We start from the raw sequence: 14,786 nt of genomic DNA, 5'->3' as shown, positions 1-14,786 counted from the left end.
CCCAGAGAGCCAAGGCAATCCTGAGAAAGAACAGAGCTGGAGGCATCACACTTCCTGATTTCACACTACACAACAGAAGCTAGTATTCAAAACAGACACAGAAATCAATGGAACAGAACAGAGAGTACAGAAATAAACTCCTACATATATAGTCAAGAAATATTTGACAAGGGAGCCATGAATACTGAATGGAGAAAGAATAGTTTGTTTAAATAAACAGTGCCAAGGAAACTGGAAAATCACATGCAGAAAACCAAAACTGGATCCCTATCTTACACAACTCATAAAACTGAACTTGAAATGGATTAAAGACTTAAATGATGACTTTCCTGGTGGTCAAGTTAAGAATCTGCCTGTCAATGAAGGGGATAGGGATTCAATCCCTGGTCCGGGAAGAATCCACATGACTCGCGACAACTAAGGCTGTGCATCACAGCTACTGAGTCTGCGCTCTGGAGCCCATGTGCTGCAACGATTGAACCCTTGAGCGCTAGAGCCCATGCTCTGCAACAAGCAAAGCCATTGAAATGAGAAGCCCATGCATCGCAACTAGAGTGTAGCCCCAGCTTCCCCCAAGTAGGGAAAGCCCATGAGCAGCAATGAAGACCAAGCACAGCCAAAACTTGGAGAGAAAAAAAAAACTTATATGAAACCTGAAACTGTATAACGCTTAGAAAAAAACATAGGGAAAAGCTTCTTGACACCTGTCTTGAGAATAATTTTTGGATATGACACCAAAAGCACAAGCAACAAAAGCAAAAACTCAACAGGTGGGACTATATCAACTAAAAAGCTCTGCACAGCAAAAGATACAATCAACAAAATGAACTGGCAACCTATGGAATGAGAGAAAATATTTGCAAACCATATATCTGATAAAAAGTTAATCTTCGAAATATATGAAGAATTCATAAAACTCAAAAACAAACAATACGATTTAAAAATGGGCAGAGGAACTGAACTGACATTTCTCCAAAGATGACATACAAATAGCTAACACGTACATGAAAAGATGCTCAACAACACTGATCAGCAGGGAAACACAAAACAAAACCATAGTGAGATATCACCACACATGTATAAGAACAAATATCACCAATCAATAAGAAAGAAATGTCAAGTGTTGGTGAAGATGCAGAGAAAAGGGAACATTTGTGCCCTACTGGTGAGAACGTAAATTAGTTTAGCCACTATGGCAAACAGTATGAAGGTTTCTTAAAAAATTAAAAATAGAACTACCAAATGATCTAGCAATACCACTTCTGGGTATATATTCAAAGGAAATGAAAACAGGCCAACCAAAAGGTATCTATAGGAACTTCCCTATAGATACAGTGGTACAGTGGATGGGAATCTGTCTGCCAATGAAGGAGACACAGGTTGATCCCTTGTCTGGGAAGATTCCACATGCTGTGGAGCAACTAAACCTGTGGGCCACAACTACAGAAGCCAATACCTACAGCCTGTGCTCCACGAGAAGCCTGTGCACTGCAATGAACAGTAGTCCCAACTCCCTTGCCCCAACTAGAGAAAGCCTCTACACAGCAATGAAGACCCAGTGCAACCAAAAATAATAAATAAAAAGAAAAGGCAGCTGTACTCTCATTTTCACTGTGGCATTGTTCACCACAGCCAAGATAGGGAAAAAACCCAAGTATGCATCACCAGATAAATAGAAAAGCGGGGTGTGTGTGTATACACACACATACACACATACATATATGTATGTATGTGTATGTATATATATACAGGCCTGCCCTGGTGACTCAGAGGTAAAGAATCTGCCTGCTGATGCAGGAGACGTGGGTTCGATCCCTGGGTCAGGAAGATCCCCTGAAGAAAGAAATGGCAACCCACTCCAGTATTCTTGCCTGGGAAACTACCCAGCCTATGAGGTCACAGAAAGAGTTGGGCATGACTTAGCAACTAAACAACAAGATATTAATACATACATAAACACACACACACAAAACCAGAATATTTTTCAGCCATGAAAAAGTGATCTGCTATTTGTAACAGGACAGACCCTGGATAAACCCTGAAGGCATTAAGTAAAATAAATCTAACAGCTAACAGAGAGACAAATACTGTACTGTATCACTCATGAGCAATCTAAAAAAGCCAAACTCAAAGAACCAGAGCCTGGAACGGTGGTTCCCAGGGTCTGGAGGATAAGGGAATTGTGAGATGTTGGTTAAAGTGTACAAACTTGCAGTGAGCAGATGAGTAAATTCTGAAAATCCAACACACAGCATTGTTATAGTCAATAAATCTGCACTACATAGTTCAAAGTTGCTGAGATGAGATCCTAAATGTTCTTATCACAGAAATGATAATTATATAATGTGAAAGTATCATGGAGGTGTTAGCTAACACTAATAATTATATTACAATATGCGAGTGTATCAAAGCAATATGTCATACACCTTAAACTTACAGAATGTCAATTTCAAAAAAACAAAAACAAAAACTCTAACACTGTAACTCTCCATTCTCCCCTGTCCCTAGACCTCTGCAATCATTATTCCACTTTCTATGTCTATGAGTTTGACTACTCTAGGTGTCTCATATAAGTGAAATCATACAGTATTTGGTCCCTGTGCTACTGGCTTATTTCATCAGGCATAAAGTCCTCAAAGTTCATTCATGTTGTAGCATGTGTCTGAATTATATCCCACTAAAAAGTATTTATCATATTTTATCCTTTACCCATCAATGGGATTTGGGTTCCTTCTATCTTTTGTTCACAGGGCAATGAACGAGGAAATACAAATCTCTTTAAAATCTGGTTTTCACTTCTTTTGGAATACACCCAGAGGTAGAACTGCTAAATCAAAAGATAATTCTGTTTTTAATTTTTTGAGGAACGACCATATTGTTTGCCATAGTGCTGCACCATTTGCATTCCCACAACTAACACACAAGAGTTCCAATTTTCCCATATCCTTGCCAACATTTACCATTTCCTGTTTATTGGGGGATTTTTTTGTTTTTGAGAGTAGCCATCTTAATGGGTGTGAGGTGCTGTCTCCCTGTGGTTTTGATCTGCATTTCCTTAATGATTACTACCTCCTTCCAGTGCTCAGTCGTGTCTGACTCTTTGTGATTCCCTGGACTACAGCCCACCAGGCTCCTCTGTCCATGGGATTTCCCAGGCAAGAATACTAGAGTGGGCTGCCGTTTCCTTCTCCAGGGCACCTTCCCGACCCAGGGACTGAATCTCCATCTCATGCACTGCAGGTGGATTCTTTACCACTTGAGCTATACTGAGCAAATTTTCATGTGCATGATAGCCACTTTTGTATCTTCTTTGGAGAAATATCTATACAAGTTCTCTGTCCACTTTTTAGGTGGATTGTCTTCTGTTACTGTTGAGTTGTAGTTCTTTTTATATTCTGAATATTAATTTTTTGATATATAACTTGCAAATATATTCTCACATTCCGTGGCATTTTCACTCTATTGACTATATTTTCTGATCCATATTTTGATGTAGTCCAATTTATCTATTTGGTCTTCTCTCATCTACAAGTCTTTTAAGATTCCAAAGATATATTAGTTATTAGTCTGTCAACAATTACTTCAAAAACATGAGCCAAATTTTAAAACACCTGAATTATATTATAAGTACACCATAACAAAGTAACTGGGAAAGTTATAGCAGATCCTAAAACGACATGCTTTATTCAGGGGAAATATATACATCCTACTATAATACTGTATAATATCTAAGGCCTCAGCCATGGTTCATACTAAACATGAAATTCTTATATTTTATATATTAAGTACACAGCATTTTTGATGCTTATCACCGGCATATACTACAAAGGAGTAGTAGTCACCACATTGTTAAGAGAAGGGTGCTGAAATCAAACTGCTCAGTTTTAAATCCTGGTGCCATCACTTCCCAGGGACGGGGAAGCCTGGTGGGCTGCCGTCTATGGGGTCGCACAGTCAGACACAACTGAAGCGACTTAGCAGCAGCAGCAGCAGCCATCATTTCCTAGCCAGGTGAGCTCAAATAGGTTAATTTTTTTGAGCAGCTGTTTCCTTTCCACGAAAATGAAATCGTTATTGTATCTATTTAATGGACCATGAAATGAGTTAACGTGCACACAGTGGTAGCATACTGACTAGCACTCATGTATGTTAGTCTGTGATGATAAATTAACGAAGCATCTATGTCCTAATGTGCAGGTACAAACACACTAAAAGCAAATGTTTTTTCCCAAAAGGGAATGGTAATAACCAGCCTAAAGTCAGAATGGTCACAATACTATTTGAAGAAACAGCATTAGCATTCAGGCCAAAATAAAACATGTCAACAATGTCAGATAAAAATTAAACAAAAAGAGAAGCTCTCTCAACAGCACAAGTTTGGAAAGAATAAAAGCATTAACGACTAGTCTAATAACCTAACAGGGAGCTATTTACACTGAAATGATTAAATGGCAGGATGCTGCTCCAACTGAGAACTAAGGTGAGGTTCTCAACTTTCTAGAGTTACTATTGGGTTGGCCAAAAATTTCACTGAAAAACCCAAACAAACTTTTGACTAACCTGTTATCATCAAGTGGCACAGCCATTACCGTAACTAACAAGCATAACAAAAAATATTTTTAAATATTCAGGAATAGGAGATGATTTCCTGATGTTAGTAAAATGGCAAACTACTGTGTTATAAACAAAGACCAAAGCTATTTTACCAGCTTCTCCAGGATCATCCTCTCGTAACATAACAGCACTGAGGGTAACGTCCTCGGTTACACTGTGGGGCTCTGCGTTTGTGAACAGCCCTGCACGCTGTGATGAGAAAGCAGTGGCCCAGTTACTGTCATCCAGGTTAGTCACCTAAAAGATAAAGGAGACACAGAAAAGTAATGTAGTTATTGCCACTGAGTGAATAAAGACTTTAATACTACTACATTTTTTTAAAAACACATGTGTTTTTCACTTTTAAAAGATAGCCACATGATTATTTTGTTAAGGATGTTATGGCTTTGTTTTCTTCTTTGCACTACTCCATGCTTTTATGCTCTAGTGAGAGTGTTAGTCACTCAGTTGTGTCCAATTCTTCATGACCCCATAGACTACAGCCCACCAGGCTCCTCTGTTCATGAATTTTACTCTCTAGGACTACTTCAAATCAATTTTTTAATTTGGGGAAATATTATGAGATGAATGACTCAGTTTCTTAAACATATAAATGGTAATGAAAAAAAAGGATGATTTAGAAACTTACAGATTTAAGTACTGGAGACATACCAAGCAAATGCAATATGTTAAAAGATTCAGGCATGAACAACAATAAAAATTTCCTTTAAATTAGTCTCCCCAAGGGAAAATGCTAAAGATGGGTGCCAGGACCCTATATATTAATGAGATAGTAACTATGGGCTGAGGAGACTTTAGCCTCAGCTATCACAAGACTGATTTCCTTCTGGGTACTCATCATCATTAGCACCCAGATGAAACTGAAAATCTTACACAGTAGTGATATTCTGCATTCATAAAAATGTTTTGTAGGTAGACACATGGTGTACACATGGTGTACTTAAAATCAACCAACGTAACAAATAATTGTACTTCCTTCAAACACCTCTCATAACTGATACTAAAATTGGCAAAACAAAATCAAGAAAACATTTTTTACTACAAAGTAACTTCCAAACACTCTGTGATAATCAATACATATTTACTCTATCCTGGCCTTTAGAAGAGTAATAATTTTACTATTAAACTTGCAGTTCTAAAGCACTAAATAATAAAACTCATCATCTTATGCTGAAACCTAGAAATAGTCAATTCACTTATGTTTTTAAGTGGAATAAGAATAAATGTTCCCAAAATAAACCAGCTTCATAACCAGAGTAAAACTGTTCAATGACTAGATCACTATCAGATACTAACACTCTAAAATATTTCAAAGATTGATTTAACCTTCTAAGACAAGGAGAGGTTTAATATGCAAAACCATTCCTTTGAAAACACATAATTTAGACAATTTCTGGTGTGTGTAAAACTCTGTTTTTTCAGTAACCACAGAGCCATTCCTGGTGTGTGTAAAACTCTCTGTTTTTTCAATAACCACAGAGCCAAATAAAGAGCCCTTTTCATCTTGTTCTTGGAACTAAATGAGCCATAACACTCTACTAGTCCGACAAAACTCTTTCGTTTTCATCTTCTCAGTTAGGCACAATTCGTTCTTTCTCTATAGTGTATTTTAAGCACGTAGGTCAGGTCATTCTGGATCACAGTCTATATGACATTTCTTTTGCTATTTTAATACTGTATCATAATGATTCCTGAAGAGTGTCTCACTTAACTTTTCCTCAAATTTTCTCTTTTCTCTCCTTTAATGCTTTGTTCTTCTTCCTTATGACAGTTTTCATTGATTACTCTTGGCCTCCTCTTCTATGCTTCAAAACAGGGCTCAGTTTTTACCGCCACTAGCAACCAATCAGTAAATCTGATCAGTAAACTGTCAGATTAATACATTTTATCTGCATCTAACTGCTGCTGGTGTCACAGTTTCCACCTATGACGTGAGATGCTTACGGGTCTCAGTTTTCTGGAAGTCTAACCAAAAAATAATTTCAACCTACATAACTGAGTTACTTTTATTATGAATAAGACTTCAATCCTCATAAAAAAATTTTTAAGCTAAATATCATACCATAGTTAAAAAAGGGAGAAAATTTCAGCCCCATTTTTCTACATACCATAGACAGATTTCCTAAGAACCCTGAAGACTGTGTAAGCCGGGGAGACCTCCCTCCAGTTGCAAGAATGCAGGATATATCTGGTTGCCTCAGTAAGCTCCGGCTTGGTGGAGTAACTACAAGCAAGAAGTTAGTAAAAAGAATTCGAAGTGCATGAGCATTGATCATGACAATGAAACAAGCAAATAAAAACAAATAATTTTCATTTTTCAATTATTTAGATTCTAAGTGAATAAATACTTTCAATATTAACATTTCTATAATATAAAGATTTAACTTATTTTTCTAAATACGAACTTTTGGCACTACTGAGCCCACCAAAAAAAAACTTTACTGCAAACAGAGATGCTTTCATTATAACATAACTGAACATTAAAAAAAAAAAAAAAAAAGACACTCATGAGTTCATGAGTTTATCAAATTCTAATTTTATAAAGCATACTATAGTATAGAAGACATGGGCTCTGAAGTAAGCAGATTATGATTTGCATTTTGGTTCCATTACTTACATTCTTACCTAGCTATTTTATCTGCTTTAATCAACTTCTCTAGGTCTCATGTTCAGATTTGTCAAAATAGAGACAATATCTACTTCACAGCTATCATGCAATTAGGTAAAGGCTTACACATGGTAAGAGTTCAACAAACAGTAAGTGCAATCCCTATTATTTGCTCTTAATTAAAAATAACTTAAAAATATAATATATATTATAGTATTAGCTGCTATTACTCTTATCATTATTAAATGCTTTAAAAGCAAAAAAATCTTACAAGGTTGTCGAAATGAGCTGGGAGTTCGGGGCATAACCTGGTTTCTTGGAGTGGTATTAGAAAAAATTTCATCTTGGGCTGCCCGAACTACAGGAAATGTTAAGGAAAGTTTTTCGTATAGAAAAAAACATCATTAAAGTTAGAATGAACCATATTTCAGTTCAGTTCAGTCGCTCAGTCATGTCTGACTCTTTGCAACCCCATGAATCGCAGCACACCAGGCCTCCCTGTCTATCACCAACTCCCGGAGTTCACTCAGACTCACGTCCATCGAGTTGGTGATGCCATCCAGCCATCTCATCTTCTGTCGTCCCCTTCTCCTCCTGCCCCCAATCCCCCCAGCATGAACCATATTTACACTATACAAAATATGGGAATGTTTTTCAAAGACAAGGTATTTTACAGCTACCATATTTTCTATGCAAAGAGTAAATAATTCCTTTTCCCCTTTAAATTCTAGTTATCAATTACTACAGTCTTGAACTAAGAGCTCAAGTCTTAGGTTACCACACACTGAACTAAGAGTTCTTAGATCTCAAATAATAAAGAAAATCTAATCTCAGCAAAAGCTAACCACAATATGATAGTTAGCAGTAAAATGGAACATCCTTATTTTCAAGGAAATATGAATCTCACTGAATTTCAGCATTATATTTACCAAATAACACATGGGGAGAGTTAAAAAAATTATTTTCCACAGTATTTTATTACAGCTGGTGTTTAACATCGCTCATGAAGTCTATAATGCTAATTCCAAACATGTTACAATTTCTATAATGATGCTTAAAATGCAAAGGATACGTAAAGCTCTTTTTTGGGCACTCTGTTTGCGTGCAGTCCGAGTCACCTCTGCCTCCCGGATCACAGGAGATGACATCTCTCCAAAGCCACTCCTAAAATGGCAATAACCAAATTCACGTGAATGAAATGAGAATGGAGCATTTGCAAAAAACTTTATCATTATGACTGAAGCAAAGGATCCTAAGTCAGTTAAGGCGCAGATCATCACAACTGCCAAGTCTTTGTTTTTTTGTTGCTAATACTTCTCTGACTCCAAATCCAGCTTATCTCTCAAAGTCCTGCTTAAATTTTACCTGCATAAAGTCTTCTCTGACTTACTTGTTAATTTTTTCCTCCTCTGGAATTATTTTAACACTTGGAATCTAAATCTATATTCTAACGGTGCTTTAAATAATTGCTTCGTGAAGATAAACCTTTCTTCGTTGGATTGAGGAGGTTCCTAAAGTTCCAGGAACTCTTAAAAGGATGTTCTGTAGTCTCCAAAGTACTTCAAACCATGGATACCTCTATTTAAGCTGGTGACTTGGGAGACTAAGTAAAAAATAAATCTAATATATTGGAAAGAAATGATCCTTCAAGCTTTTCTTCCCAGAGAACACTAAGGGTGTCTCCTGTCTCAGCACTATTATAGTCACAGATGTATAGCCCAACATCTAGAAAATAAACTGTATTATGAGATCTGTATCATAAGAATCTAATGTGTATTTCCTCCACTTAAAATCTTCAGATAGATATATCTGGCCTACAGAATCAAGTCCAAATTTCCTACAATGGTTTTTATAATCTGACCCCAGCTTACCAATTCAGCCACAAACATCACTTCCATACAAACACACACTGCATGTGACCATTCAGCTACACGTTCATATCCTTACACCTTTGTACCCATGCTTCTTTTCAGAGGCCTACATTCACCTCTTTGGTCTATCTGGTGAATAAGTCTTACTCATCAAACAGCTCCCTAGAATCTAGAAACACATATCCAGGTTGGCAACTTGGTTCTTAGCTTCCTTTGTTAGCTTCCTAACTGATCAAGTTCCTTAACCTCTTTTAGCCTCAATGTTATGTGTGAAAAGAGGATCACAGTAGCTACCCTCATAGGATTGTCCCTCTTAGGATTGTTAGGATTAAAATAGCTAATATAGCATCACAAATGCTTACACACACACACCCACCCACCCCCCCGGCAAAGCAGGACACGCGAGTTCGATCTCTGGGTCGGGAAGATCCCCTGGAGGAGGACATGGCAACCCACTCCAGTATTCTTGCGTGGAGAATCCCATGGACAGAGCAGCCTGGCCGGCTGCAGTTCCTGGGGTCGCAAAAATCGGACACCACTTAGCAACTGAACAACAATAATATATTTAAAGCGGTTAAGGCACTCGATGTAGGCTACTGCCACTATTCAAAGACCACCTAGAATGTACCCTCCTTTGAGAGGTCTTCTTGATACTTTCCATGACAAGGAGACTTCATTGCTCCATTTGTTTCCCCACAAAGTAGTACAAAACATTTATCATTCCGCACTGCTCCGCAATGTCTCCTTCACTATACATTCCCCGAGGCCAAGAACTTTGAATAACTCATCTTTATGCAGGAGCCTACCATAGTTCCGAGGTCACATAAAGATTAACTATCTGGTGTTGAAACCTGTAATCAGGAAGCCTAGGGTAAGAGCCCGTTCCGTCGCTGTCTGGCTTTGTGATCTCGGGCAGTAACTCAGCATCTCGAATGCCGGGCCACCTCCGACCTCGCCCACCCCTGGAGCCTAAGGTGTTGCGTGAAAAAGAGTAGATGGCAGAGTTGCCGTGGGAAAGAGACTGCTATGCTATGCTATGCTGTCACTTCAGTCGTGTCCGACTCTGTGTGACCCCAGAGACAGCAGCCCACCAGGCTCCCCCATCCCTGGGATTCTCCAGGCAAGAACACTGGAGTGGGTTGCCATTTCCTTCTCCAATACATGAAAGTGAAAAGTGAAAGTGAAGTCGCTCAGTCGTGTCCGACTCTCAGCGACCCCATGGACTGCAGCCTACCAGGCTCCTCCGTCCACGGGATTTTCCAGGCAAGAGTACTGGAATGGGGTGCCATTGCCTTCTCCGGGGGAACCAGATTATCATTAACTATATCCGTCCCCGGCCCAAGCGGCCTTTCTCCCTTAGCTGCAGTCTCCTAGCCGGAAAAGGAGGCCTAGGGTCAGCTTCCAGGCCCTCGTCTGCTTCCTCTGAGTCGGGTTTCACCTGTTTCATTCCTCCAACACGCTGGAGAGGAAAGTGACCGACTTCAGCCGTCACCACCAGAACTTACCTGTCCATGGCTACAGCCTTCTCCACCGAGAACTTCGCAAACTCACCTCCAGTTTAGCAACCGCGTTTCAGTCTACCCGCTCACCGGAAGTAAACCCTTCGACCCGGAAGCAAGTTTTCACGTTCTCGCGAGGGGTGGGAGGGGAAAAGAACCAACTTTCCCTTTAGGCGCATGCACAAATTCTTTCGCCGGCAGCCGCACTTTCGGTCTGCGCAGGCGCAAAGTTGGGTCGGCGATTAATGGCTCCGGGCTGGGCAGGACCGGACCAGGGGCGGGGTAGGAGTGGGGTAGGAGGCGGGGCCTGATCGTTTACCCGTACTGCGCGGCTGCCACTTTGCTTGACTGACATTTGTGGGCGTGATCCAGGCACCGGGGTTCTACTGGAGGTCCTGATGTATATTGATGGTATAGAAAAACGTGAAGCCATTTCCTCATACCCTGGACGTTGAATTCAGACGTGCCGGCTCTGCCCTACATCTTGGAGGTTCTTATATCTCTGACTGTACGCACCTTGTTTGAGCTGTAGTGTAAACCGCTTAGTTTTTGAAACTGTTTTCCATAGTGGCTAATTATTCTTTACTTGGTATATTTCCCTATTAAGGGGAAAATGATCAGCCTGTCTTAAAAAGTATAAAAGGTGTTGGTATCGCCCTCTATTTCAAAATGCAGTAGTCAAAGAGCTGTATATTCTAGCCCTAAAGGAATACATTTGCGTTTTCCTTAGGCATTTGTCGACATATTCCACCCTAATCCTGGGCAATGTCGTTCCAGGAGGACTTCATACCTAATTCCTGCTGAGACAGCGTGGGGTTTTGAAAAAACGTGGCGTTGAGCTCCATCTAGGTTAGAAACCCCGGCGCTGCAGATTGCTTGCCTGTAAAACGGAGATAACGCGTTCATCACAGAGTTGTTGGGAGGATTAAAAGGAGATGTCAAATGTGCATTGCACATAGTAGTCATCGAAATGTTAATTTTCTCCTCCATCAATAACTACTTGAGTCTCACTCTAGTACCCTCGTTTTTCCCCATATTCTAATTTTTCTTGTACAAAAGAGTACTTGTCTCTTAATGGAAAATGAAATGTGGCCTTAATGTTTTTTTGTCAGTACTGGAATCAGGTTTATTCAAAGTAGGAGCCTGTTTCAGGTTCTTGCCATGTGTCCCCTGGCAAATGAATTGTAAAGTGTTTTATTTGTAAAATGTATTTGCAGTGATTGACCATAAGGCACACAGTAAAAGGGAAGAGCAGTTTGGAGCAAAGGATTACCTCCAAGGTTCAGTTCATATGTAAAGAGGGATCAGATCAGATCAGTCGCTCAGTCGTGTCCGACTCTTTGCGACTCCATAAATCGCAGCACGCCAGGCCTCCCTGTCCAGAACATTTGTGTAAAAAGTGTACCAGGAAACTACCCTGGAGGTCCAATTGTTAAGACTTTGCCTTCCACTGAAATGGGTGTAGTTTTCATCCCTGGTCAGGGAGCTCAGATCCCACATGCCTCTGAGCCAAAACAGCAACAACAAAAAAAGCCCAGAACATAAACAACAGAAGCAACACTGTAACAAATTCAATAAAGACTTCAAAAATGGTCCACATCAAAAAATTAACAATTAAAAGTGCCTCATTCAAAAGGCACTAGGAAGCCCAGAAATAAGGAATGATTTCTGTGGGCTGGGTAATTTCATAGACTGGGGCTTTCCAGGTGGCTCAGTGTAAAGAATCTGCCTGCTAAGCAGGAGACGTGGGTTCTATCCCTGGGTCAGGAAGACACCATGGAGAAGGAAATGGCAACCCACTCCAGTATTCTTGCCTGGAGAATCCATAGGCAGAGGAGCCTGTAGAGCTATAGTCTATGAGGTCCCAAAAGATTCAGACATGATTTAGTAACTAATCAGCAGCAGTAATTTCATAGGCTAACAAGTGGAAGAATTATTTCAACTATTTTGGGGAAGGCAGGAGGATTTCGAGGAATTAGGCCACCACCACTTGATGGCCTTTTACGGTGGGTGGGCCTCAGAACTGTCATGGCAACTGTTATTTAGAGACTAATATATCATAATGAGCTTATAAGGCTCAGGCTTCCCTTGTGGCTCAGCTGGCAAAGAATCCACCTGCAATGCGGGAGACCTGGGTTCAATCCCTGGGTTGGGAAGATCCCCTGAAGAAGGGAAAGGCTACCCACTCCAGTATTCTGGCCTGGAGAATTTCATGGATTGTATAGTTCATGGGGTAACAAAGAGTCAGAAAAAACTGAACAACTTTCACTTCACTTTATGAGGCTCAGTGTCTACGGGAAATTGAATCTTCTGTCATCTTGGACCTGACTGGTTCTAACAGTTTATGTCATATTCTCAAAGGCTATGTCATTTTTTTAAATAATAATTTTGTTTATTTTTGGCTGTGCTGGGGCTTCACTGCTGAGCAGGATTTTCTCTCTTTGTGGCAAGCAGGGACTGCTCTCTAGTTGTGGTGTGCGGGCTTTCCATTGCAGTGGCTTCTTTTGTTGAGGAGTACAGGCTCTAGAGCACGCCCGCTTCAGTAGTTGGGGCTCCTGGGCTCTAAAGCACAGGCTCAGTTGTTGTGGTGCATGGGCTTAGTTGTTCATGTGGGATCTTCCCAGACCGTGGATGGCACCCAGATGTCCTGCATTGGCAGGTAGATTCTTTACCACTGAGCCACCAGGGAAGTTCAAAGTCTATATCATTTTTTAAAAGGATGTACCCTGCCCCATTCTCTTCTGTTTCAGTTTTACACCACTACATTTGGGGGTTGCTTGTTACATAGCCATAGATAACTGGAACAAATGGGACTAGACTATAACACTGTTTTATAATCTGCTTTTCCACTTAACAGTGTGAACATTTTATCATGTCAAGTATTACTCATCTCCATCATTCTTAAATTAGCCAAATATTTTAAAAGAGGAAACTTTGTCTCTATTTACATTAAAAATACAGCTTAACATAGTCTGACTTCAACACTCACTGCTAAATGAAAACTGCTCCAAGAAAAGTCACCAAAGCTCTCTTTGTCAGTAAAAGTTTACTTTTCATCTCTCATCATCTTGGGTGCATCTGACCCTGTAGACCACTTTCTTGTTTGCCACCTTCCTAAAGGTGGGTGTTGGGACTTTACTAATGGGCTTCTCCGGTCTGAGTCCTGTCTGGCTTCTCTTAACTAGTCTCCTATGTGGGCTTTTGAAATCTGCCTTTCCCTTAAATGTTGATTCATTTTCTTCAGAATCCTAACCTAAGCTCTCTTTTTTTCAACCCTGCACAATCCTCAGTCTTTAAACTACCAACTTTTCCCTCCAGGATTCTCAATCTATACTTCTTGTCCATATTTTGCTTTTACTGAACATGTCCACTTTGAGGATACAGAGTACCTGAAATTTAATATGTTCTGATTCTAAGCTTGAACTCAACAGATCTGCCTCCTTGCTCACGTCCCACCAAAACAACAGAACTACAACCCTATCTCTCATATATTTTGCATCTTCGCAAATGGCCACATGCAGTTGCCCAGGCCAAAAGCTGGGGTTTGATTTCAGTAGGAGGGAAGTTTCACAGGGCAGAGGTATTCATCTCTTCACTGTAGATCCTCCAGCTGAACTTATTTCTTCCTCTTGCTGGGAGAGTGATCTTCTAAAAATATAAGTCTGATCATGTCACTCAAATTTCAGTTTCTATGTGATCTCAATTTTTAACTTCAAACTATTTGACTCAGCCTTCTGGCATCATTTTACCACTCTCTTTATCTCAAATTCTGTGTTGTAGGCATGTTCAGATACAATTCCACACATGCCATACGTTCTCCAGGTCTACCAGCAGAGGCAAATAAGGAGTAATCAATGCCCACATCACAAATGCTATGCAGTCATAAAAGGATGTTTAGAGATAGTTCATAATAACCTGGAAATGTTTCTGTTTTAAGTCAGTAAAGTGGGTGGACATGTATTATACATCAGTATGTTCAGAAACAGTGTAAAAATACTAAATAGGGGCTGGGATGATAGTGATCAAGGATGAACTGGTCACAGAGGTTTTTTTAGGGCACTGAAAATATTCTGTATGATAATATAATGGTGGACACATATCATAAATACTTGTCCAAACCCATAAAATGTACAACACCAAGAGTGAATGAACCTTTATGTCAATATCAGGAGTAAACCCTTTTGGAAACTCTGT

At 39.9% G+C, this 14,786-nt stretch overlaps 1 protein-coding gene across 2 annotated transcripts in view; it reads right to left on the bottom strand.

Moving 5' to 3' along the window:
* NUP107 (nucleoporin 107) overlaps positions 1-10,712 on the bottom strand; it is a 48,078-nt gene extending 37,366 nt beyond the window's left edge. Inside the window, exons 1-5 of one of the 2 annotated variants that reach the window (XM_070370560.1) lie at positions 10,645-10,712; positions 8,295-8,386; positions 7,494-7,580; positions 6,723-6,838; positions 4,707-4,851 (exon numbers count right to left, since the gene is read on the bottom strand). In XM_070370560.1, the coding sequence (XP_070226661.1) occupies positions 4,707-4,851; positions 6,723-6,838; positions 7,494-7,580; positions 8,295-8,370 (424 nt within the window). In that variant the 5' untranslated portion in view covers positions 8,371-8,386; positions 10,645-10,712. Of the gene's footprint in view, positions 1-4,706; positions 4,852-6,722; positions 6,839-7,493; positions 7,581-8,294; positions 8,387-10,598 lie in introns of both variants that reach the window. The other variant, XM_005909041.3, reaches the window with a different exon arrangement.
* Positions 10,713-14,786: the final 4,074 nt, after the last annotated feature.

The sequence above is a fragment of the Bos mutus genome, chromosome 5 (assembly GCF_027580195.1).
Source record: "Bos mutus isolate GX-2022 chromosome 5, NWIPB_WYAK_1.1, whole genome shotgun sequence".
NCBI lineage: Eukaryota > Metazoa > Chordata > Mammalia > Artiodactyla > Bovidae > Bos > Bos mutus.
The sequence above is the reverse complement of the archived record's forward strand: the minus strand, read 5'-3'. Positions and strand labels throughout refer to the sequence as shown.